The following is a 25786-nucleotide window of genomic DNA, read 5'->3' on the forward strand; positions in this document are numbered from 1 at the left end:
CACATTTATTGAGGTGTAATTTACATACAGTAAAATATATGTAAAGGTGTACCTTTCTATGATTTTTGAGAAACTTACACACCTGTGTAACTACTACCACAATCAAAATATGGACAATGTCTATCACCCCAAAAGGTAAAGATTTCCCTGGGGCCCTTCACACTCAGATCCTGCACCAGCCAGCCCCAGACAATCAAGGGTCTGTTTTCTGCCATTACAGATTCCATCTGTATTTTCTAGGGTTTCATATAAATGCAACATATTTTTTTATTTTTTAAATTTATTTTTACTGAGATGTAATTGACATAAAACATTGTGTAAGTTTGAGGTATACAGCCTGTTGATTTGATACATTTATTTTTGCAATGTCAGTGTTAGCTAACCGCCCCCCATCATGTCCCATAATTGTCATTTCTTTGTGTTGAGACCAATTATGACCTATTCTCTTAGCAGCTTTGAAGTTTATGATACAGTATCATTTTGTATAATCACTGTGCTGTGAGCTAGCTCTTCAGGACTTATTTATCTACTAGTTCCAAATTTGTACCCTCCAATTCTCCAGCCCCTCGGCCTCTGGTAACCATCATTCCATTCTCTGTTTTAACAAGTTCGGCTTTTTTAGAGTCCACATATGTGATATCATCCAGTATTTGTCTTTCTCTGTGTGTCTTATCTCACTTAGCATAATGCCCTCAGGGTTCATCCTTGTTGTTGAAGATGGCAGTATTTCCTTCTTTCTCATGGCTGAATAGTATATATACAGCATATCTTCTTTACGTGTTCATCTGTTGATAGACACGTTGTTTTCATATCTTGGCTGTTGTGAATAATGCTGCAGTAAACACAGGACTGCATGTATCTTTTTGATACCCTGTTTTCATTTCCTTTGGATAGATACCCAGGATTGGAATTTCTGGATCATAAAGTACTCTTCTTAAATTTTTTTGAGGAACCACTATACTGTTTCCATAGTGACCGAACCAATTTGCATTCCCATCAACTAGTGCACAAGGATTCTCTTTTTTTCCACATCCTCACCAACATTTGTTACTTGTCTTTTTGATGATAGCCATTCTAACAGGTGTGAGGTGATATCTCACTGTGGTTTTGATCTGCATTTCCCTGATGATTAGTGATGTTAAGCATCTTTTCATGTACCTGTTGGCCATCTGGATGTCTTTGGACAAATGTCTGTTTAGTTCCTCTGCCCAGTTTTTAATCAGATTGTTTGGCTGATTGTTTGGTTTTGTTGTGGTGATGGTCGTTACTGAGTTGTATGAGTTCTTTATATATTTTGGATATTAACCCCTTATCTCATATATGATTTGCAAATATTTTCTTCCATTCTGTAGATGGCCTTTTTACTTCACGGTTTTTAGCTGGGCAGAAATGTTGTAGTTTGACGTCCCACTTGTTGATTTTTGCTTTTGTTGCTTGCGCTTTTGGTGTCATATAAAAAGAATCATTGCCAAGACCAATGTCAAGGAGCTTCTTCCATATCAGGTTTTTAGTATCCGATCTTATGTTTAAGTTTTTAATCCGTTTTGAGTTAATTTTTGTGAGCGGTATAAGATAGGGATCCAATCTCATTTTTCTGCATGTGGTTATCCAGTTTTCGTAACACCATTTATTGAAGAGACTCTCCTTTTCCCATAGAGTGTTATTGGCTCCCTTGCCAAATAATAGCTCTCTGTTCTGTTCCGTTGGTCTGTGTGTCTGTTTTTATGCCAGTACCATACTGGTTTGATTACTGTAGTTTGTAGTGTAGTGTGAAATCAGGAAGTATGAGGACTCCAGCTTTGTTCTTCTTTCTCAAGATTGCTTTGGCTATTTGGGGCCTTCTGGGGTTCCATACAGATTTTAGGATTGTTTTTTGGAATCATATATTGAATACTCTTTTGTGTGGCTTCTTTTGTTCAGTAAATTTTTGAGATTTATCCATTTTGTTGCATGGGTCAGTAGTTTGTCCTTTTGTATTGCTGAATAGTATCCCATTTTATATCATAATTGTTTATTCACTCATCTATTGATGAGTATTTGTTTCCAGTTTGGGACTATTGAAAATAAAGCTCCAGTGTGTGCTTGTTAAACAAGTCTTCATGTGGACATTTGTTTCCATTTCTCTGAGTGATTACCTAGGACTGGAATTGCTGGGTTATCATATAAGTGTATATTTAATTTTTAAGAAGCTGTCAAACTGTTTATCAAAGTGTCTGCTCTGTACCATCTCTTCCCATCAGCAGTGTATGAGAGTTCTGGTTGTTCTGCATCTTGGTCAACACTTAGAGCTGGCAGTCTTTTTAATTTTGGCCATTTGAGTGGGTATATGGTTTTTATTTCTGTATTCTAATGATAGTGGATGTTGAACATGTTTTCATGTACTTATTTGCTGTCCGTATATCTTCTTTTGTGACATTTCTTTCAGATCTTTTGCCCATGTTTCCAATCGGTTATTTATCTTCTTATTGAATTGTAAGAGTTCTTTATATTTTCTGGACATAGGTCCTTTGTCAGGTATATGCATTGCCTGTATTTTCTCAATATCTTTGGCTTGCCTTTTCATTTTCTTAATGTTGTCTTTCAAAAAGCATTGAATTTTGATGAAATCCAGTTTATTAATTTTTTATGGTTCATACTTTTGGTATTCTAAGAATCCTTTGCCTACGTCTAAGTCTCATTATTTTTTTAATGTTCTTTTCTAGAAGTAGTTTTATGCTTTCTGCTTTTACATATATATGTCCATGATTCGTTTCAAATTAATTTCTACGTATGATTTGAGATAAAGGTCAAGGTTCATTTTTCTCCATGTGGATATCTAATCGTTCAAGCACCATGTATTGAAACAACTCTCCTTTCCCCTTAAGTTACCTCGGCACCTTTGTTGAAAGTCATTCGACCCATATATGTGTGGGTCTGTTTCTCACTCTCTATTTTTTTCCACCCTTATGTCAGTACTGCACTCTCGGGTTCCTGTAGCTTGGTACAAAGTCCAGGGGACAGCTTCTGCCTCATCTCGAGGTCTCTGGTGGTCAGGCCCAGAGGCTGGGCCCTCAGGAGAAAGTCTGCGGGTTGTGGGGGGGGGTGAATCTTGGCCCTCTGCAGATAGCCTAGGGCACCTGCATTTGCATATTTAAAGTTTCAGAGTTCTCTCTTGGTACCAAGTCAAGGCTGCTCTGAGTCTGTTTAGATGCTGCATTTACTTCACGCTGGAGCTCTGAGCTCTCACGCTTTCCTCTCTTCCATCTCCCCCTCTCCAGTGTTGACCCCCATAGCGCTTTGAGGTAGAGAACAAAAATGCCAAAGTGTCCGCCTTTTTATGGGGCCCTTATCAGAAAGTTTTCTAAGGAACTGAAAAGAAGAGCTACATAATGGAAAACATTTTGCAGCCTCCAGCACGGCCATTTATCTCAATAACCATTTCATTTAAAATGTGGGCCAAACGTATAAATCATATCTTGAAAGAAAGTATGTTGGTGCCACAGAAATTGCCCTGTATTCTTACCACCTAATTTGAAAAATGTGTTGCGAAGCCAGGAAGAAAGCAAGCAGGCCTGGGGCCTGGCCACCCTTCTCCCTCACGTCCCCTTCCTTCATGCCTCGTGTCGTCTCCAAAGTGAATCCCCACTACTCCCCAGTCTGAGTGGAGAATCCACACCCTGTTGTCAGTCGCTGCTGCTGCTGCTGCTGCTGTTTGAGAGCCTCCCTCCTTAGAGATGAGGGATTGAGAGCCCAAACCCACTGCTACCCGTCCTTGGCCCTCCCCACAGCAGAGCTCAGTCACACCTCCGTCTTTCGGCCGGCCGTAAACCCTCCTTAGAGCTCTTAGATGTTGGTCCTCATTTAAGGACATGCCTGGAGGGAGGAGGCTAAATATATAGCAGGGCCCTGAGCCCCATTTTCCAGACTAATCACAGCGGGAGGTGATGGGCAGCCTGCACTGTGGGCTGGGAATTCCGGCTGAGGTCTTCCACTTAAATCTCACTGGGGGTCCACGGTTAAATGGCAGCATTCCCCCCACCCCACCCCACCCCACCCTTAGCGGGAGGTTTCTTATTTTGCTTCTCAGCACTTCCTGGGAGGGAAAAACACAAGAAACCAACAGGCACTGAGTCCCTGTGCACAGAGCCACACCCTCACCTCCACACTCCCTGGGGAGCGTCAGGATTCCGCCCCCTCCTTACACAACCTTTTTTTTGATCATGGAAGTCATAAGTGAGCATTATAAAAAAAATTCTAATATAAGGAACAATACTCACACCCACGATTCCACCACTCAGAGGCTATTGTTCTGATTTGCTTTTTACTCCTAGCCCTTTTTTTCACCAAGCATGTATGTCAGTGGGGTCAGACTGAGCACAGAGTTTTCTCCTTTCAGAGATTTCTGATCATTTTCTCACATCATTAAAACTTGCTTGAAAACATGTTTAACGCCTGCCTAAGTCCTCCCTCTGGTGCATGGCCACGTTCTCTTGCCCAGTCCCCTCCATGGTGTGGGGAGGCCACCTGTTTCTCTTTTCTGGCCCGGGGGGCAACTTGAGCCCCCTGCCCCCCATGGGCTATACCTTCTCCCCCTGCCGCCCATGTCCCTCTGCCCTAGCTTTGAGGCCCAAGGAGCCCCAGAAGGTGGAAACAAGCCTGGGTGGACTGTCACCGGGTGGTGTCACCTGAGGTCTGTGTCTCCAGTCTGGTCGCTGCTCGCAGCAGCCTCTTTTCCTCTGCTTCCCTCCTGTGCCTCCTTTAAGATGCCAGGTGGCCCCCTGGAACCCCCTCCAGGGCATCCTATCCCTGTATCCCATGTCAGCTGAGTTCTTGGTGCCTGGAGCAGTGAAGTGAGGACCAGCCAGGCGCCACCCAGCATTCCTGAGCGCCGGCCTGGCGTGTTGGCCTTTTTCTCTGGATCTAGGTTCTGAGGCATGAGGCTGTCTTCTTCAGATCATCTCCTCTTGTCACTTGGAGCCCAGAGCATCTCTGTGGGTGGGAGGAGCAGGGAGGATGGGGGCAGAGGCCCTGAAGGTGGCGTGCAGGCCGCCTGTGTGCACGGGGGCTGCAGCCACACGGGGTGGGGGGGGGGACACACCCCGCTCCTGCCACTGCTGCAGCCACCAGAAAGCATTGCCTTTCGCCTTTCCTCCCTCCCCATCGGCTGCCCAGGGTACTTGCTGTAAATCATTATTTGCATCCTATCAGCTCTCTTGGCTACCACAGTTTCTTTCTAGTGAAACCTTAACCTTGTTCCTGGAACCGTGAGGCAGTGCACGCAGGGCCCGATTTAGCGCCGGTGGGGGGCCGCCGGGGGGAATGGGAAAGACTGGTGAGAAGGTCTCCACCAGGAGCCTCTAGAGCTCCATGCTGCCACACAAGTTCTAGCTATGTCTCCATCCCCCTCCCCTCCACTAGCCTTCCACTGCCTGGTCTCTGGAAGGCTGAGTTTGGGGCTGGGGTTCCCCAAGAAGAGGGGTTGGGCCTTAATTCCTCTCCCAGATCTGGCGTCCAGCAGAGGCCAGGCTAGAGGAGGTCGAGAGTGTTTGGGACACAAGGATGGAGTGGCAGGTGAGGGTCTTTCAGAAGGGAGGCACCAAAGTGGTGGTGCATCAGAGGGGCCTGCAGACCCCTGAGGATGGTACACGGGGCTATTGCTTCATCTCCACTGAAGGAGGGTGAAAGGCAGGTGGATGGAGTGTGAGCAAGGGCCCCTGGAAGTCCCCTGGGAGCCCTCATCATCTGCCCCGGCTTCCTCGCACAGATGCTGTACCCTCTCTCTTCCCTCTTGTCTGTCCCTGACAGCTGTCATCTGCTCACACCAGGCAGCCTAGGCAGTTCCCTTCAGTCACCCTTGTCTGAGGGGCAGAAGGATCTTGAAGCTTTCAGATCACATGGTGCCTCCAGGGACGCTGGGGCATGTGCTCTGTGCTCTTAGATTCTGGACTTATGGTGAAAGGGCAGGGTTATTCCCGTGGTGTGACTGGAGCTCCAGGTGGAAATCTGGGAGTGGGCTCAGAACCTGGGCCCTCACCCAGGGGCCCCTTCCTGCTACCCTCCCCGGATGTGACACGAACAGCCCCGGGGCAGACAGGTTAGCCCAAGAGGCGCCATTGGACAGCCCCACGGCTGCTGCACACACAGTCACCAGCGAGCACCAATCCCGCCTCTGGGAGTCCAGAAGCAAGAACTGCCCACCACTCTGCACTCCCGGAGCCTGGTGTGTGGCTCGATGCGGGGCGGGGCCCAGGGAGGAGAACAGGGCGTCAGTGGTCTGGAGTCAAGGCCTCCCTGGAAAGTTGGCTCTACCGCCCGCCTACCCGGCAGGAGATGCCCACAGCCCTGCCCCATCGTCCTGTGGGCGTGGAGGCCAAAGGCTTGACCTGCCAGGATCCCCAGCAAGGAGGTGGACTGAGGGACCCCTTCTTTACTGCTTGATTCTTGGGTATCATGTTCACACCCAGAATTCCCCTTTCTTTTTTCCACTGTGGAATCGCACCCAGGGCAGATGGTTCCGAATCACTGTTCATTCAAAAGCCACGTATCGGGCCAGGCTCTGCACCAGGGCTGGGGGCCCACCCTCGGGCGGCTCGCTGTCCTCTGGGGAGTCAGGCAGATGCACAAACTAAAACACGATGACGAATGATGGGAGGGGAGGAGTCGGCAGGAACCAAACGGGCTGTTTGTCTGAGGCGCGCGGAGCAGGAGCCAGCCCTGCAGCGCAGAATCGAGGGGAGGGGTCTCCCTTGCCCAGAGCAAGGGAAGAGCTCGAGAGCCGGGGCAGCTAGAATCTGGTGAGCTGGAGGGAGGGTCGTGGGAGGTGAGCTCGCAGAGGTGTGGAGCCCAGTGGCCCGGAAACGAGCAGGGATTGCACTCTTCCTGTGTAGACAGCACCAGAGTCTGTGGAGACCCGAAAGAGCCCCCAGGGGCCAATGATGCCTGTGGACAGGAGGCCCTGTTCTCCGGCGGGCACCTAGGGTGGAAGAGTGACCCTGGAAGCAGCCCTGCCTTCCTCCTTGGGATCCCAGCCCCGTGTCTCCACCCAGGGGGACAAAGTGGACGCTGTGGAGATGCCCGGGGTCAGGGAGGGGTATTGCCTGGAGGCTGGCCTGCAACCTGCGCTCTGCTCCTCCTGCCAGGCCACCTCCTCCCCTCCCCTCCTTGTCCATGACTCTGACCTAGAATGTTGGGGACCAAGCACAGGCCCACAGTCCACTGGCCGGGGGAGCCCGGCAAGCCCTGCTGTCTCCCTGGGCCTCGGCCATGATTGGGTCCTCTGTCCCAAGCAACCCTGCCTGGCCCGGCCCTCCTGTGGGCATGTGTCTCTCTGGCCGAACCTGTTTGGAGCCTTTTTCTCAGTGCCTCCTGTCCCCTTCCTCCTCTGGTCCCAGTGGTCCCCTGGAAGTGCTCAGTCAGGGCTCACTGACCACCAGACCCCGGCCCGCCACTGTTTCCCATAATTTTAAGGAAAGTACTGACCACCTGGACAGGCAGGAAATGAAGGAACCCCCTCCCCTCCTCTCACCTAATGCCGCACTACCCAGTAAGTGTTTCTGAATGAGTGAACATATGAGTGAATGAATGAATGGCTATAGTGTTACCCACTTGGAAACATGATGGGACCTTCATTCTTCCCCCCAAGTGGACGGAGCCCTGGCTGGGAAGTCTGCCGGGGAAGCCCAATCCAGTGTCCTCACCTGGTCCCCAGCATATGCCACCCCCAGACCCCTCTGTTCTCGGTTCTTCCCAGTAGAACGAATCGTACCTGTGAGGATCCCACTGAGGAGGTACGGGGAGCAGGGCTGCTCAGAGGCCCAAGAGAGATCAGGATATTTTAATTTTTATCTTAAAAATAAAGAAATGCTAAAACTAGGTTTCAAAAATGGTGGTAGATTTTAAATGTTTACGTTTAACAAATGAACACTTAACACACACACACACAAATATAACCATGCCATTTACGGGATAATTACAGTGTTTATAAAAGAAAAACCTTAGTTCATGGCAGGCTCCAGGCACAGTGTGGTCCAGAAATGGGACACAGGTTCGAAATTGAAAGACAAATGGCTCCTCTGAGATGCGTCTGTCTCATTGGGAGAGTGGAAAGTGAAACCTTGAGGCCCTCTGGGGGTGTGTGGTCCAGCGCTCGTGCTCCCTGACCCCGTGTGACGGGCCCCAGCGGTTGGAAGGCTCCCCTTCCCCACATGCACAGTGGTGGCCCCAGCCCCGCCAACTACACACCTACACTGGCCTGAGGGCTGCAGGGCAGGGGCTGGGGGAGAGCATGAGGGGCCCGGGTCAGAGACTGCCCAGGCCCCCCAGCCAGCACAGGCTACCGCCAGTCCTCTCCTCGGGGGGCCCAAAGCCCGAGCCAAGAGGCAGGAGCTTAGGTTCCGCTTTCTGAACAGTGTTGGAGGACAGAGGTTAGGGACCCTGGGAGCCAGCTGCCCTGGCCTTTACTGCCCTGGGTTAGCTGTGTGTGGGCCGTGGGGCCACTCACTGGGTGCCAGGCTAACAGAATGTCAGCTTCTGCCCTTTACTGTTTTTTGGAAGGAATTATGCTCAACAGTAAGGAAATGGTGAGATAAAGTGGAAGGAGCCTCTGCTCTACCCCTTACTAGCTTGGCCTCCTTGACAGGTTACATAACTTCCTCTGCACTTGAGTTGCCTACTTGGCAAAAGGGGACAGTCACCCCAGCGTCCCCAGGCTCTTGAGAAGACGGAGTGTAGGCAGGTGTTTGGCCAAACAATATTCCACTGTAAGGGGAGACCACATTTTCCATCCATTGCTTGGTGGGCAATTGGGTTGTTTCCACTTTTTCACTGTTATGAATAGTGCTATGAACATTCGTGTACAAGTTTTTATGTGGACATGGGTTTTCATTTCTCTTGGGTATACACCCAGGAGTGGAATTTCTGGGCCATTTGGCAACTCTCTGTTTAACTGTTTGATGAACTGCCAGACTGCTTTCCAGAGTGGCTGCACCACTTTACACTTCCAGTAGCAACGTATGAGGGTTCCAGTTTCTCCAGATCTTCACCAACACTTGTTACTGACTTTCCGATTAAAGCCATCCTAATGGGTGCAGAGTGTTATCTCCTTGTGGTTTTGATTTGCATTCTCCTGATGCCTAATGATGAGCAAGTGTCTTTTATGTGCTTCTCAACCAGTTATCTGTCTTTTTTGAGAAATGTCTATTCAGCTTCTTTGCCCATTGTAAAAAACTGGGTTGTCTTTTTATTATTGAGTTGTCAATGGTCTAGATACAGGTTCCTTATCAGATATGTTTCTCTCACTCTGCGTTGTCTTTCCCTTTTCTTTATAGTGTCCTTTGATGCACAAAAGATTTTTATTTTGATTAAGACCAATTTATCTATTTTGGTTTTGTTGCTGTGCTTTTGGTTTTTTTAGTTTTTCAAATACACAAAACAGTCTCTTGATTCTAAAGTGAAAAGGTACGCTCAGAGTAGCCTCACGCCCATTCCACCCACCCCGTAGATAGCCATTTACTTTAATTTCTGGCTTATCTTTCCTGTTTATTTTTGCAAATTTTATGAAGAGTGAGCTTGTTGGGTCAGGAGTTGACACCTCAACAGTCCTGCTGGATGTTGCCACATTTTCATCTGTGGGTCACACCACTTCTGTCCTAGCAGTGTTACAGGAGAGTGCTGTTTCCCAAGCACTTGTATTCTATTTCCCACAGCACTTGTATTGGGGTTTTGCCAATCTGAGAGGTGAAAAATGTTCTGTGTAGCTTTTTAAAAAATGTCAACTTTATTAAAGTACAATTTACATATAATAAAACACACGCATGTAAAGTGTATAGTTTGGTGAGTGTGGCAAGTGATCTACTTTCTGTCACCATAGGTTAGTCTTGCCCTTTCCAGAATTTCATATAAATGGATTTATGTAGACTTGTGTCAGACTCCCGTGACTCAGCATAGAGATTCTGAGATGTATACACATTGCTGTGTGCCTTGGTGGCTGGTTCCTTTGATGGGGAGCAGTGTCCGCTGGATGGATGTCACTGTTTGCCTGTTGATGGACATTCGGATTGAGCTTAGTCTGTGCCTATTAGGACTAAAGATGCCATGAGCATTCTTGCACAGTCTTTTTGCAGACCCGTGTTTGCATTCCTTGGGGTAGATGGGAGTGGAGTCGCTGGGGCGCATGTGATGTGTATGTGGACTCTTAAGTCGCCAGGCTTTCTCCTCACGGACTGTGCCGTTTCCATTCCGACGAGCAGCAGCCGGTGAGTCCCTGCTGCTCCACATTCTCGCAGGCCTTTGGTGCTGCCAGCCACAATTTTTCATTTTGGCCATTCTAGAAGGTAAGGTATGCTGTCTCTTTGTGGTTTTTTTTTTTAATTTAAAATTTTTATTGCAGTATAGTTGATTTACAATGTTGTGTTAGTTTCAGGTATACAGCAAAGAGAATCAGCTATACATATATCCAATCTTTTTTAGATTCTTTTCTTCATTACAGGGTATTGAGTAGAGTTCCCTGTGTTATACAGTAGGTCCTTATTAGTTATCTGTTTTATGTATAGTAGTGTGTATATGTCAATCCCAGTCTCCCAATTTATCCCTCCCCCCCATCCTCTGGTACCATAAGTTTGTTTTCTACATCCGTGACTCTACATCTGTTTTGCACATAAGTTTATTTGTACCCTTTTTTAGATTCCACATATAAGTGATATATTTATTTTTCTCTGTCTGACGGATTTCACTCAGTATGACAATCTCTAGGTCCATCCATGTTGCTGCAGATGGCATTATTTTGTTTTTTTATGGCTGAGTAATATTCCATTGTATATATGTACCACATCTTTATCCACTCCTCTGCTGATGGACATGTTGGTTGCTTCCATGTCTTGGCTCCTGTAAACAGTGCTGCAATGAACATTGGGGTGCATGTATTATGCTTTTCTACGGATATATGTCCAGGAGTGAGATTGCTGGATCATATGGTACTTCTATATTTAGTTTTTTAAGGAATCTCTGTACTCTTCTCCATAGTGGCGCTACCAATTTACATTCCTACCAACAGTGTAGGAGGGTTCCCTTTTCTCCATGCCCTCTCCAGCATTTACTGTTTGTAGATTTTTTAAAACTTATTTTATTTATTTATTGCTGAGTTGGGTCTTCGTTGCTGTGTGTGGGCTTTCTCTGGTTGCGGCGAGTGAGGGCTACTCTTCGTTGCGGTGTGCGGGCTTCTCATTGCGGTGGCTTCTCTTGTTGCAGAGCACGGGCTCTAAGCTTGTGGGCTTCAGTAGTTGTGGCTCGCAGGCTCTAGAGTGTCAGCTCTAGAGCGCAGGCTAAGTAGTTGTGGCGCATGGGCTTAGTTGCTCCGTGGCATATGTGATCTTCCCGGGGAGGGCTTGAACCCGTGTCCCCTGCATTGGCAGGCAGATTCTTAACCACCGTGCCACCAGGGAAGCCCTGCTTGTAGATTTTTTGATGATGGCCATTCTGACCAGTGTGAGGTGGTGTGTCATTGTAGTTTGGATTTGCATTTCTCTAATAGTGCTATTGAGCATCTTCTCATGTGCTCTTTGGCCATCTCTCTCTCTGTGGTTTGGGTTTGCATTTCCCTGAAGACTAAGGATGCTGAGCATCTTCTCAGGTTCTTATTAGCATTGTATTTCCTCTTCTGTGAAATATGTGTTCAAACCTTTTGCTCACTTTTAAAAACTCAGGTTATTTGTCTCTTTATCATCGAGCCGGAAGAGTTCTTTGTATATTCTGGATCTGAGTCCTCTTTATGTACAGTGTGGCTCTGTCGTTTGCCTTTTCATTTTCATAGTGGTGTCTTTCAGAGACCAGAAATTTTGAATTTTGTGTCCTAAGAAATTTTAGCATTTCTTTTCTTTCACGTAAGGTTGAACACCTTTTCTTACGTATAAAAGCTATTTGCTTATCTTTTTCTGTAAACTGCCCATGTCTTTGGCCTGTTTGGTTTTTTTTTTTAATCAGTTTATTGGTCTTTTTCTTCTTGATTTTAAGAGCTATTTATATGTTAGGGGGATGAGCCCTTCATGGTGTGTGGTGATATTTTCACCCAGTGTGTCATTTGTCTTTTCAACATTGCTTACAGTGTTTTATCCATGCAAAATTCCTCATGTGTGTCTTTACATCATCCACTGTATCTGTTTTTATTGTTTATAGATTTTGGATCATCGGCTCCCCACTCCCAAGTTATAAAGAAATTCACCCACGTTTGCGTCCAGCATTTGAATGGTTTCATTTTTTTACACTTACATCTCTGCTCCATTTGGCCTTGATTCTGATATACAGTGAGGCATGGAATCAATTTTATCTTTTTGCAGATGACTCTCCAGTTGTCCCTATGTCCTTTATTTAAAAGCTCATATTTTTCTAATGATTTGAGATCGCATTCCTCAGACCTTTATTATTAAGATACTAAATTTCCATGTGTATTTGGACATTCTGTTCTGTTCTGTTTCTCGACTCATTTGGTTCCACTGGCCCATTTGTCTGTGCTCCTGCTGACACAACCCTGTAAATTACAGGCTTTATGACTTGTTTAAACACAGAGTAGGGGAACTGCCTCACTGCTCTTTTCGTACTCAAAGGTTTTCTTAGATAGTCTTGCTTATTTCCTTTTCCACATAAACTTTAAAACCAGCTTGTCTAGCTCCAGGAAAGATACTTGATTTTTTAAAAACTGAGATTGTGTTAAATTTATATGTTTACTTGGGAAAGTTGACATCTTTATTGATGTTGAATTGTCCCATGCAAAAAACACAGGGTGTATCCCCATTTATCCCAGTTTACTTTTCATACAGTGTTTGTGAGGACTGTTACAGGACTGTTTTGAAGGATTTTCTCCCTAAAGATGTTGTGCATTTCATGTTAGGTTTACTCCCTAGTAATTTATCTTTTTCATTGCTCTTACAATGGGTTCTTCTCTTTCGTTATGTTTTCTAACTGGATGTTGTTTGTATACAGGAAGGCTATAATTTTGTGTCATTAATTTCATATCTTGCTATCTTACTGAATACTCGTTATTATCTGTATTCATCTTAGCATTTATTTTCTTGGGTTTTCTAGGTATACTTGCATATCATCTGCAAAAGAGATCATTTATCTCTTCCTTAGGGTACAGACATTTTTAAAGCTTTGCGTTACATATTGCCAAATCTCTTCTTTTAAAAAAATACGGTACCAATTTATACTCCTCCTGGAAGTGTTTCACCATACCCTTGCCAGCACTGAGTGTTAACATTTTTAAAATCTTTGCCAGTTTATTACAACCTTTATTCATTAAGAGGACATGGCCCCGTCTTCCCCCCGTCTTCCCCAGGTGGTGGGCAGAAGGCTGAGGACCTAGCAGGGAACAGACTAACCTGGGAGTCCACGGTCTACCAGGAGCTGAGGCTTAAGTTTCTCCCCTGCCCCCAACTTTATTGAGGAATGGCTAACAAATTAAAACTATATATTTAGGTTGTACATGTGATTTTTTAAAGGTATACAATGTGATCATTTAATATGTGTATACTTTTGAAATGATGTCCACAGTCAAGTTAATTAACACATCCTTCAGCTCACAGCCCTTTTTTTATTTGTGGTAAGAACACTTAAGATCTACCCTCTTAGCAAATTTAAAAAGTATACAGTACTATAAACTACAGTCAGTAGGCTATACACTAGATCCTCAGGATTTATGCTGCTTATAACTGAAAGCTTGTACCCTGTGACCATCTCCCCATCCCCTCCAGGGCCTGGCAACCATCCATCTACTCTCTGGTTCTATGAGTTTGGCTTTTTTAGATTCTACACGTTAAGTGATATCATACAGTATTTGTCGAGGCTGAAGTTTCTGGAGGTTTACACTTAAGACTGCTGCTACCCTCCTGAGCCCAGCCAACGGCAAAAGGACTGGCTGCCCTAGCAGAGAAACCCCATCTCCGGCCCAGAGAACACATTCTGGAAAATCCCTGAGCAGTTCTGTAAAATCCATTGCCTCCCCGCAACCCCGCTTTTGCTGAGTCCCATCATAATCAGCCCTTTGGGTGCCTTACTTGATCCCCTACGCAGCCTGGGCAGTGCCAGGAACAAGGGGAAGAGCCAGGATCCCTCCCTGCTGCCCACGCTCAAGCCAGCTCTCTCCCCGCCCTGCCGTGTGCAGAGGTAGGGCCGGGTGCTGAGGAGTCCTCCCCAGAGCTGAGAGCCAATAAGATGGATGACAGAACGGATTGAGGCTCCTGCTTTCCCATTAAAGCCCCCAGGGTCCTGTGAAGAGCCCTGGCTACCCACTTGCAGGAGAGCGTTGCTCACTGACACGGACTCTGCCCGGCCCTGGCTGGCGGCCCCCCTCCCCGGAGGCTGGGCGGGAGGACAGAGGGGGCCGTGGCCCGCCGGGCTCACCCCCCTCGTCTTGGCCTGGCCCCCTCCTCCAAGCAGCCTTTTTACTCACATAACCCTTTCCCTCTCACCCGTGTTCCCAGCTCTGTACCTTACTTGCTGTGTGATCCTGGGCTAGTTGACTCCTTCTCTGAGCCTGTTTGCATCTAGACCTCCTCACAGGCTGTTGTGAGGAGTGAAGGAGGGAGCATCTGTGCCAGGTCGGCAGAGCCCGCGTGTGTTTACTGAATGAGAGAGTGAAAGAATAAATGAATTGTGTCAGAGAGCCCTCTGGTGCCCCTTCCCCCACTCAGATGGCTAGAACTGGAGGTGCGTCCGATGCAGCCTTAGTCGGAAAGGCAACAGCTCCTCCACCGCCAGCCCCCATCCCACCCGAGGGGGCAGGCCCAGGGGTCTGTTTCAAGCCTTGCTGAGGAGGATCCGGGCGGGGAGCCTGGCCCAGAAAAGGGCAGGGCCACCAGGCCACCCTCAGGCTGCTGGGCCCCAGCCCCAGGCCCTCCACACCATCCCCGCTGCTTCGGGCGTCTGGACCTTGGTGGTCTCGTCCCAGTGTCCTTGGACAGCAGGGTGCATGTAAAAGTGCGGGGGTGTGTGGGAGGCACACCCACCACCAGCCCTCGGCCCCAGGCAGTTGGTCCTCAGGAGAGAGGAAATTTCCTTCTCTGTATTTATTTTCCACATCCCCGACACTGAAAGCCAAGCTGGTGTTGATATTTACCTTGGCTGGGACTCCCCATCTCTCCGGGCCAGCCTCGCGTAAACACGATGTTCCTTTCCTCGGGTCTGCCAGCACTGAGGTGGCCTTTTGCAACCAATTCTAGGAATTTTGAAAGTCTGTAGGCGTAAGTTCAGGGCCCAGGCGCACAGGGTGCGAGGAGCGCCTGGGGGCTCCATGCTGGCCTTGGGCCTTCTCCCGGGGGTTCACGCTGGGGGTGCAGAGACAAAGCTGGGCCTGTGGGGGCCAGCGGGCAGGGCCCCCCTCATTCCTCTCGTTCCTCGGGGCCCGTGGTGGCCAGAGGGCTTACTCTGGAGGGCAGCAGTGGTCAGCGCCAGAGAAATGGGAGTGAGTGGGGGGCTGGGCGGGGCAGGGACGCTGCAGCAGTGGGAGGGTCCGCACGGCCCGGTCCAAATCCCAGCTCCCCCAGCTCGGCCACCGGGGGCTCATTCACCAGGGAGGCCTTGGGCAAGTGACCGCAGGGCTCTGAGACGTGGTTTCGTTATACAGGAAACGGGGTGTCAGTCCCTTGGTGACAAGGGGGCTGAGGCACTGCAGGTGGCAGCCGTGTTCCTTTTGCTGTCACCACAGCTGCACGGCTTTGAGGCAGCATCACAGGTGGTGCCGGGTGAACGAACGCTCTGAACATCTCTCGTTCTCCACGCAGATCTGGGACATGAGCGACGACGAGACCGTCTGACACGCCCCCCACCCTGGCTGCCGGCCCGCTGAGGGGCTCTCAGTCTCCAGAGCAGGACGCTGCCCCCAGGACCGGTGATTGTGGTGATTCTCCAACCTTTGTGGTCCCCTCATCTCCATACCTTAAGGACTGGGGCCCTCCCTCTGCTGCCCGGGAGCTTCTCCGTTTCTTATGATTCATGGTCCCACCAGTTCTCAGCTAAATAATAACCTTGGCTTCGGCCTTGCCAGTGATCTGGGACTTGGTTCCCTCCACGAGCAGTTCTTTCTTCTTGTTGTCACACGTGTTTGGTAGTCAGGCTCCCGGGATTCTCCTGGCCGTGACCCCCATGGGGTGGAATGAGGAGAGGGAGGAGTTGGCCCAATGCAGAGCAGGCAGGGAAGTGAGAAGTCAGCTCCTTGCCGCAGCCATCGCGGGGGCAGTGCCACAAAGCCCGCAGAGGGGCCCCGGGCACGTGTGAGCGCTGGGGTTCTCGTCAGCGTGGCCTGCAGGCGGGGGCGGCAGGAGAGCTGAGGCACGTGCGGGACAGAAGGGACCGCACTTATCCCTGTGAACCCAGACCCCCGCTGAGGACGGAGTCTGCTGCCCAGACAGCTCCCCCCGCCTGCGGGCCTGTCCTCAGCTGCGGGCTTGGGAGGACACAAGTGTCTGCTGCTTTGTGCTGGTGGCAGGGCCCAGGGACAGATCCTCGAAGCTGCCTGCGTGGGGCCGCTCCTGCCTCTGTACAGGACACCCGAGGCCCAGAGAAGGCTTCAGACCCCACGTGAGAGCCTGCTCTCCTGCCACAAGCAGGGGCGGCTGCGCCTTCCGTCCCAGGCTCCTCCCTGGTGGTGGCCTGGAAGGCCCGACTCTGTGTGGGCTGGAGTCCGTGGTGTGTCTGCCTCAGCCTGTGGCCAGGTGTCCATCAGGGGTGGCGGGAGGGCTCTGCCGTGGGCCCCTTGGGCTGATCTTCCTCCTCCTCCTGGGTAAGCACGTCCGTGCCAGCCTCAGAGCTGGGCATGGAACCCAGGAGAGGGGCCATTTCCACTTTATTTCTGTGGTGTCATCTTTTTTTGTCTTGGGCCTGGAACCAAAGTCAGAATTGAGTCTGAGTCGTACAAGAGTTGGATTTCTGTAAGTAAGTTAGGTAAATGACGTTACTCCTAGAGAGTTAAAATTACAGCTTTCCAGCCTGTGCGGGGCTTAAATCAGAGGCCACTGTACAGCAGGGCAGGGCTGCTGAGCCTTGCCCCAGCCTCTCTGGGGCTTCAAGCAAAGGTCCCGCCCAGCCTGGCTCTGTCACTGCAGGACCCAAGGATCACACATACAGTCTGTGGTTTAAGAGCACTTTATTATTGTTCTTAAGGCTACTTTTAAGTACAAAAAAAAGATGGCCTGCCAAACCTTTTTTTTTCTTCTTCTTCCAGGAAAAACAGGCCACACAGAGAATGGTATATTACAGATTTACAAACATGGAGAGAATGGTCAGAACACACTGCAGATGGCGTGGCTCTGTGAAGAACCTCTCTGTGCCCCCCGAGGCCTGGGAGTGTCCCTTCCTGGTGACCGTTTGGTTTCCTGCCCGAGGCCCCTCCCAGGTGCTGCCTATCCCAGATAGGTCAGCGCACCAGGGACCCGGCCCTCAGTGCCACCGTCCCTCGCAAAGCGATGGCCTCGCTGGTGGACGCGGGCGTGCGAGGAGCCCGTTCTGCACAGAGCCGCCGGCAGTGGGGTTGTTTTCCTGGGGCGACGCTCAGTAGCCTGTAGCAATAACAAACTAGTGGCTATTAAGGCAGATGCAGTGTTCTCATAGAATAACTGTGTTCCTGCACTTTTACAGACAAATCTACGACAAAAAAAAGATCAACTTTTTTTTCCAAACAACAAAAAAATATGAATGATTACAATAGGAAAGGGAAAAATTAAATAGCTACATATCATTAACAAATTAATTGTTCTTCAAAAAATACCTACAAATTTCTCTGTACATTCTTTACGCACAGCGTAATGATGGTCTTAAAGTTACCTATATAAAAAAAGTGTTCTCAACGATTTTTTCTACAGAAAATATAGGGGCCTGAATGCAGAAGCCTGGAAGCCCAGTTAAGTGGGAGGGAAACATGTGCGGGGGCCAAAAGGGGAGGCTTTCCTCCGCCTTTTCAAATACCTACAGCCACCCTGTGGCCACAAGAGCCCATCCTCCTGCCTGTTCACCAATGCCAACCAGCGAACCTGTACTTTTCTCATACTGACAACCAGCCTCGAGAGCTCCGGTGAGTCCACGGTGCCTCGCGGGTGAGGCGGTCATGCCCGAGTCACCTGGCCAGGTGACTGCTCAGGCCCTGTGGTGGGCAAGGCTGGAGGGTAGTAGCACAGGGGAGGGGCAGGGGCATGGAAACGTTTACCAGAAAGAAGAGCAGCTGTCGAACATCCACAGCTGGGTCTGTCATGCTTTCTTCTTCACTAAGTTCTAGTTAGTAGCTATTACTATAGCAAACGATAATAAATGCAGTAATAACTGTATAAAGTCAGAGGAATGTATACTGCCTTGGCCCCAGCGTACGAGGAAGCATACAAAACACCATCTCACAGATTGTCAGGAATCTGCTGTTCAGCCACGAGTTCAAAGGGAGCAGTTTCTGCATCGAGGGAAGTTGGAAGACACAAGTCCCAACTGCCCTGGGAGCGCGTTAAGAAGCAGACAGGGATGCAAAAAATAACTGATGCTGTCAGCCTGCAGCCACAACTCGAGCGTCCTGCTCTGCAGCTGACCAGCCACTCGCCCGCCTGTGTCCAGGGCCTGCCAGGGACCGACTGGCCCCACGCTACTTGGGAGTAACGTGAATATCAAACACAAATCTTAGAGTACAACTGTACCAGCAGTAAGTATATCTAGGACTGTAACTGACAAAAATAAACGAATTCTGAAAAGAAGCTAGTAAGTATTAAGCTTTCTGTTTACTGTCTATACAATTAATAGAAACCAGCTATTTTTATCCATTAAAACATGCATCACGTTTAAAGCACTACAGAATCCTCCAACTTCAGCTCTAGTCTAACAAACTGCAGTGTTTAGAAAAGGTAAAATGCCCGTGATTGGTAGAGTCTGCAGTCCAGTTGCAAGCACCTGAAAATCTAGACAGAGAAAGACCTATAAACCTGCATGAGACTTCCCCTTCCAAAGCAGTTTTGTCTAAATTAATACAACAACAGAAAAACACACCCATGGTCAGAAATGTCATCCTTAAACCCTCCGTTTTTCAGCAGTTTGCCCTCAGAGTACTATCATCTCGCACAAAGTTGTCAGGCAGGCAACTTGAGTCCTCCTCCCATAGTGCAAATCAGACACGACAGTTCTGTTCTCTTCAAGTAGACGCACACACACAAGCGCACACACACACGTGGGCTGGAAGCTGAGCCGCACACGCCCCGGTCTCGAGAAGCAAATGAAAAAGCACAAAGCGTCTGGGTCACCAGTGGCCTGGCCCGTGACTAAGAAAGCGCAAGCCGTGGAGTCCAGGCCCTGTCGGGCAGCTGACCTGCATTGAGGCTTCTTTGGTAACCAAGGCAGGGACTGGGGAGCGACAGCGGACAGAGGTTCCACGCGCAGGTGCTGCTATCACGTCTGAGGGCCCCGGGTACGGATACCAAGCAAGTACAAAACAGAACAGAAATCCCGACGACGTGGTTTTTGCGAATAAACCATCCCTCCCTCCCCCCACCCCCACGATTTTTTTTTTCATTTTTCCATTTTTTAAGCACTGACTGTTCGAAGCTCAGGCAAACCATGCAGATGGACGTGGCGTTGGAGGGCGGTGCTCCCTTCAGGAGGCCACAGACGGGGAGTGGCTGTGGCTGACCATGTGGGCAGAGGGGCTGGCGGGCTGGCCCCTGCGAGAGGCCGACTCGGGGCTGCTCGACGCGCCGTCCTTGGCCGCCTTGATCTGGAGCCATGTGTCGCCCAGGGCTTTGGCGAAGTGGTCGTCCACAGAGCCCGTGATGGACACGGAGTTGGGCGCCGGCTCGGGCTCCTTGTAGTTCTTGCCCAGGCTCCTGCGGAAATGCTCCTCCACCACGGGGTCGCAGGTGGTGGCGGCTGCGGGGGGGAGGACAGCGGTCAGAGCTGGGACCCGGGGACACCGGGGGGGCCCCCCCGCACAGGTCACCTCTTTGAGCCTGCCACGGGGCGGCACGCCTGCTGCGCCGGGCCGTGAACGCGTTCAGACCCCCCCCCGTGCTGCAGCCGGCGGGCCCCGCTAGAGGTGGGACCTGGAGGGTGGGGCCGACGTGCTGCTCCCCCGGCCCCCCCGCCAAGCACAAGGCCACTGCACCGGGGCTCAAAAGAACAGGGTGTCGACCTCCCTCAGAAAGGGGCCCAGAAGCCAGCCGCTCCTGGGACCAAGAGGACACGGAAGGAGCCCTCAGTCCCCTGCAGTGGTCTGAGCGGGGCACTTACAGCTCGGGGCCCTCCGGTAGCTGGCCGGGCCGGCCGCGCAGCCGCTGTGCGCAATGGGGCAGTGGGAGAGGTTGCAGTTCCGGGCGCTGGCGGAGGCGCACGTGATCACCGAGGGCCGGTTCTGCGGAAGGAGGGGGCTGGCGTCAGTGCGGGCGCGGGCACACAGGCGGCAGCAGCGGTTCTGCTCCCCCGCCCCAAGTGGCGACCCCATCCTCATATCCCCGCCCAGCTCCGAGGCCGGGCGGCCACCCCGGCGCCCCTCAGTCCCCACGCCGGGCACCCGTCCCGCCTGGAGAACCAAGTGCCGGCAGCCTCGGTGTTGGAGTGGTGCCTCGGCGCGGGGCCTCACCAGTACCCACGCTCTGCGGGAGCCCCTCCTGGAGCCCTGCCGGCCCAACAGCAGATCCAGTCAAGCCCAGGTGCCGCCTCCTGCTTCACGTCGGGGGCCACACCGCTCAACGACCCGAACCCACCGTGAACTAGAGTCTTGGGGGGGGGGGGTGCGCTCGGCCCCCTCCCAAGCTCTCCCTTGTCTGAGCAGTGACCCTCAGTGTGAGGCAGTGGCAGTGTGGATCGGTGAGGGACGTGGGACAGAGGCTTGGCTGTTGGGAGCTGGCCTGTCCCAACTCTCGGATCTGAAATGAGACCATCGCCGAGTCGGGGCTGTAAAGGGACCACGGCTCCTACTGTCACGGTCCGGAGAGCGCCTGGCCCTGCCCTTCTCAGAGTGTATCCTCGGAACCCTCCCCCCAACCCCCGGCTTCTCTGGGCCATCCCAGGACCCTTCTAATATACTCCTGGTTTTTCTCAAGCCAAGCCAGCTCAAGTCGGTTTCTGTTACAACCATGCAAGTCACGATGGAGACAGAAACGCAGTAATCTATCCAAGTGCCTGAGTTACACACAAAGCACCCTCACCCCATGCGCCTGCCCACGCTCGCCCTCCTTCCCCGAAACCACCGCAGAGTCTGCCTGGCAAACTCCGCTCGTCCTTTAAAACCCTGTTCAAATATCATCTCTGTGAAGCATGACCCTCCCCCTGCCCGCCCCACATTCAGCCAGTATACCAGCCCTTCCAGAGGCACCTGCCTCCCCGACCACACACACTTCAGAGCAGGGACCAGCGAGTGTCTGCATCCCCAGACCCGGACGGAAAACATCTGTGAACCAACTGAGCGCCCTTAGGTTCCAGCCAGGAAACTTAACTCCTGAAAACCCGGACGACAAGACAGCTAGCAGGACCTAGCTGAAGGGTCACCCCAAAGGCAGTGTCAACAAGGGAATCGGGCCTTGTCCACCCCCGGCCTTTCCCGTAAAGAGGTGGATCAGTAGCCACCGTGAAGTCTGCACATCAAACCTTCCTGCGATGGGAAGTGAACACGAATGATAAGAACACGTCTGTGATGAAGATCTGTACCCACACCGGTGAGCGGGGATGTGCTTGGGTCTAACAAGAAATTCCACGCATCCAGGATGGAAGAAGATGCAGCTTAGCGGCAGCACGTGAACCAAGAATCTGGGGCTTTATTAATTCCACGTGTGAGCAATGGGATGGAGCCACCAGGAGAGTTGGTGTGACACCGCCCCGTGTGGACGACAATGGCAGACAGGAGAGAACATGGCTTTGAGGCCGGGTGGACCTGGGTGAACCAGCTCTAGTCAGTAGGCAGGACCTTCAGCCCTCTAAGCTTCCATTTCTTTGAGTATGAAACGGGAAGACTCGTACCTGAGGGGCGTGGAGCATCGCCTGAGATGGATGTGAGGGCCTGGCCCGTGGTCACGTCCAGGAGTCCTGCCCTGCAGGTGCTGGTCATGCCGCACCTGAAGGACAGCCTGCAGTGTGCAGCCCACCTTTTGAAGGGCCTATTTAAACCCCCGAGCCCGTGATCTCCCCGCCAGCCCTCTCGTAGTGACGTGCTCTCCATCCTCGAGATGGGGCTGTGCAGCCATGTTCATAAGTGACCTCGCCCCGTGGTCAGGCTGGAGATCTGCCTCAGCTGCGGCTCAACCACCGAGGCCGACTCAGGAGAAGATTCAAGTTGAGCTCAGGAGCTGGGGGACGGCCACGCCGAGCTGGCCATGTGATCCAGAAGCAGAGAGAGAAAAGGATGCAGAGACAGGCACGGGGCCAGGGGAGGAAGGAGGGTCCTGCCTCCTATCTGCTCGCCCAGGCAAGAGCCGGCCCTTGCTTCCTGAGCCTGGCTGTACCCGCGACCCTGGGTCTGGGAGACGCCCCGGGCCCTCCCAGTATAACTCCCTTCCTTCCTGTAGCTCCGGGGCCTCCCAGCGCCGGGGCGCAGCAGCACTGGTGAGTGTTCACTACGTGCTAACTCAGCCTGGTTCTCACCAATTCATACATTAAGACTTGAGCTATTTGACTCCCTGTCTCCTCCAGACTCAAAACTGTGAGCGCCCGCATCCAGCTTGACCCGTTTCTAACACACTCCCTACACAAAGCAAGTGTCCACGCAGTTTTGTTAAAAGAACAAAGGAAACAAACAGGGTTGTGATTTTGGGCTCCATCAGCCTCACTGGGAACCACAGGCACCAGCGCAACCTCGCCCAACGCCCGGGGCCCCTCACAAGCAGGTGTCACAGACTGGGTCAGAACCAGGCGCGGGCCAGGGACACAGCGGCGGCCTGGAGGCTCAGCCCGGCTCCGGCGGCCCCACCACCTCCTCTGCTCGCTGTCCACGTCCAAGAGTCTTAAGCAAACACTGAGTGAGGACCTATTAGGTCACAGGCCCCAAAGGTTCAGAGAGAAAAGCCATGGGTTCGTGCAGTGTTTCTGAACCTCAAGGCTAATGCCTCCTTTTATTAGTTCTTCCCTTAGGAACCCCACTTTTTTTTTTTTTTTTGGCGGTACGCGGGCCTCTCACTGTTGTGGCCTCTCCCGTTGCGGAGCACAGGCTCCGGACGCGCAGGCTCAGCGGCCATGGCTCACGGGCCCAGCTGCTCCGCAGCATGTGGGATCCTCCCGGACTGGGGCACGAACCCACGTCCCCTGCATCGGCAGGTGGACTCTCAACCACTGCGCCACCAGGGAAGCCCCCAGGAACCCCATTTTTTAAAGCCTTTTTTCCTACCAAGCAATCTGTGTTTATTAAGTAACAACTTAATTTCCTAAAAAAAAAAAAAAAATCTTTGTCTGCCAATCACAGGTTTCTGACCAGCAGGAGCTACTAGCCACTGTGACCACTGACTTCATAGGATTCCAGCCCAAAGCAAAGCAACCTGGCATTTAACTCCATCCGTGTGGCCCTGTAACGGGTTGACGTAGGATTCCTATTAGGATTATTACATTGATCCCTAAACACGGCTGCCAAGGAAGACTGCTAGAAACACAGCTAGTCTAGACCAACCCCGTCTCGTGCAAAGAAACTAAGCCCCAAAGACATTGTCTTGTCTGAAGCCATTAGTCCCAAGGGGCGAGGCCTAGGCAGGCCCAGGTCAGAATTAAAACCACTCTCAGTACAGAACCGAGGGTGGGGTTACTCCCCACGTCTGTCACTGCCTTCCTTGCACCCCACCCTCCATCCCCCAAGCCCCCGGACCCACTACTGGCCACCGGCCGAGCCGCGCTGGACAAGGGCGTACCTGCTGCCGCTCCACTGGGGTCATGGTGGGCGAGAGGCCGGCCGGCCTGCCAGCGTCCAGGCTGTTCTTGGTCAGTGCAAGGGGCTGCTCCATGCTGAGGCTGGGGAGGGACGTGTACAGGTGGCTGCCGTGCAGGCTCATAGTGGGGGCCACGGCTCGCTCAATGGGGCTGCGGCTCCGTTCCCGGGGGTCTTTCCGGCAGTCCCCGTTGGCCGTCTTGTTCCTGAAAAAGAGGAGTGAACGCTCAGACAGGAAAACCTGGCAGCTTCTGGGAGGCAAGGGGGCTGGCGACCGTGGTGAGACACTCACACTGATCATTTCATCCCTCACTTTGGTGTGGGTAAATATTACACAATCATCACCCCGCCGTCTGAGGCTCTGATCGAATAGCCTACCAGTAACTGAGGGGCCAGGATGCTAACCCAGGTGGGTGCTGGGGAGAAGCACCTTCCCAGGGTCCAGAGTCAGCTCCATAGCTCCATCCAGACGAGACGGCAGCCCCCTGCTCGGCAGTCTGGCTGAGCGCTTCTTCAACAAACTCCACTCGCTCGGAGCCCAGAGATCTCACCTGTGTGCTCCAGGCTGGCTTGGTTGGACCAGGATCTGCCTTCAGAAGGATGAAGGTGGTGATGATGCCAAAGGAACCCCATGCCTCCTACCTGCCGGGTCCTGTTCTAAGGCTCCACTGGCCTCAGCTCATTCAGTCTTCCCAACAGCACTGAGAAGGGGAGGCTGTAACCACCCCCGCCCCAGACGAGGGGACCGAGACCCAGTGCAGTCTCCTCACTGGCCGAGGCTACTGGCCCGCGAGCCGTGGTATTTGGCTCACGGTGTGGCGATCAGGCTGGTGTGGAGCGTGGAGAGCCTGGCGCGCCAGTGGGAGGGCCCTGCCATAGGAAAGTCCAACCACAGGCAGGTGCGGGCCGAGTGGGACCCAGATGAGGCGGTAGCAGGGCCCTGCCTGCAACCTGATGGATCTCGTCTAGGGGCAAGGTCACACGCTGCGTCTCTTTGAGAACGGGGAGAATGACTCCGCACAGTAGCGGTGGGCCTCATGGTAGAAGCCCAGGAACTCGCGGCCCAGGTTTCACCCCCGCCCAGGGGTTCTTTGTGCCTCAGGTCTCAGCCCTTAAATCCGCTGTGTTCTCTGCTGCCAAAGCAGTCTTTTTTTCATAACAAAGGAGCAAGTATTCTAACTAAAAATGTGGTAATGACTTCTGTGACGGTGGAGAGATCAATGGACATTAGTGGAACCAAATCAGCTGTAAGCTCAGTTCATCAACTACAGGGCAACGAACCGCGGAAGGCACAGCATGTAATTTATGGGTGTGTCCCCCCAGCCCTGCACTATTCGCTGGTCGACTATACAAGCTGACTTAGAAGCAATTAGACAATAAACTTGCAGCCCATGAAGACAATCACGGAAAAGTATGTTCTGGTCACAGTGTAGATGAGATGTTCCATACACACCACATGGATCCTGACAAGTTTCAAAGAATTACAATACCAAAAAAAGGAAAGAAAAAAAGTAATTCTGCAACCAGCCCGTCCATGATTTCATCTTCCTGTGATGATTCAGATGACATTACAGGCCTTTACAGTGAAGGGCTGCGCGGTCGTGACCGCAAACGCCGAACGTTCCTGCAGAACGGCACAGAACGGGGACGTCTGGCTCGATGGGCTTCAGGCCCCTCAAACCCAAGATAACCTGGCTTTTCCCTGAACGGGTACTTATTACTGAATATACAGGTGACCAGTGTCTGAAAAGACTACGTTGTCACACAGAGTCATCTCCAGCATCAGGTTTCCATCTAAATTTGACTAAAATTCAGTGTTTGATGAGCTATGTGAATTGCTTCCCTGACACAGTGAGGTTTGTCATTGTGTCAGGGAACCTACCCCCCAAAATGAGGTTTCTAGAGGTCACTTCATGAACTCTGCAAACTCAGGGACCGGACACGTCACTTGGAACG

General features: G+C 51.3%; 2 protein-coding genes across 13 annotated transcripts in view; one reads left to right on the forward strand and one right to left on the reverse strand.

Moving 5' to 3' along the window:
• ATG7 (autophagy related 7) overlaps positions 1–16022 on the forward strand; it is a 237019-nt gene extending 220997 nt beyond the window's left edge. For all 5 annotated transcript variants that reach the window (XR_012323919.1, XR_012323920.1, XM_019944530.3 and 2 more), the window contains one exon: positions 15750–16022. Coding sequence is in view for 3 of the 5 variants with exons in the window: in XM_019944530.3 (XP_019800089.1) it covers positions 15750–15782 (33 nt within the window). In the remaining 2 variants the exon portion in view is untranslated. The remainder of the gene's footprint in view (positions 1–15749) is intronic.
• A 1071-nt stretch (positions 16023–17093) lies between these two features.
• The window catches only part of LOC101339418 (phosphatidate cytidylyltransferase, mitochondrial), a 269881-nt gene continuing 261188 nt past the window's right edge, over positions 17094–25786 (reverse strand). For all 8 annotated transcript variants that reach the window (XM_073787705.1, XM_073787706.1, XM_073787707.1 and 5 more), the window contains 3 exons: positions 23814–24036; positions 20218–20338; positions 17094–19857 (listed from right to left, as the gene is read on the reverse strand). In XM_073787705.1, coding sequence (XP_073643806.1) covers positions 19586–19857; positions 20218–20338; positions 23814–24036 — 616 coding nt within the window. In that variant the 3' untranslated portion in view covers positions 17094–19585. The remainder of the gene's footprint in view (positions 19858–20217; positions 20339–23813; positions 24037–25786) is intronic.

Source organism: Tursiops truncatus, chromosome 10 (assembly GCF_011762595.2).
Source record: "Tursiops truncatus isolate mTurTru1 chromosome 10, mTurTru1.mat.Y, whole genome shotgun sequence".
Lineage (NCBI taxonomy): Eukaryota > Metazoa > Chordata > Mammalia > Artiodactyla > Delphinidae > Tursiops > Tursiops truncatus.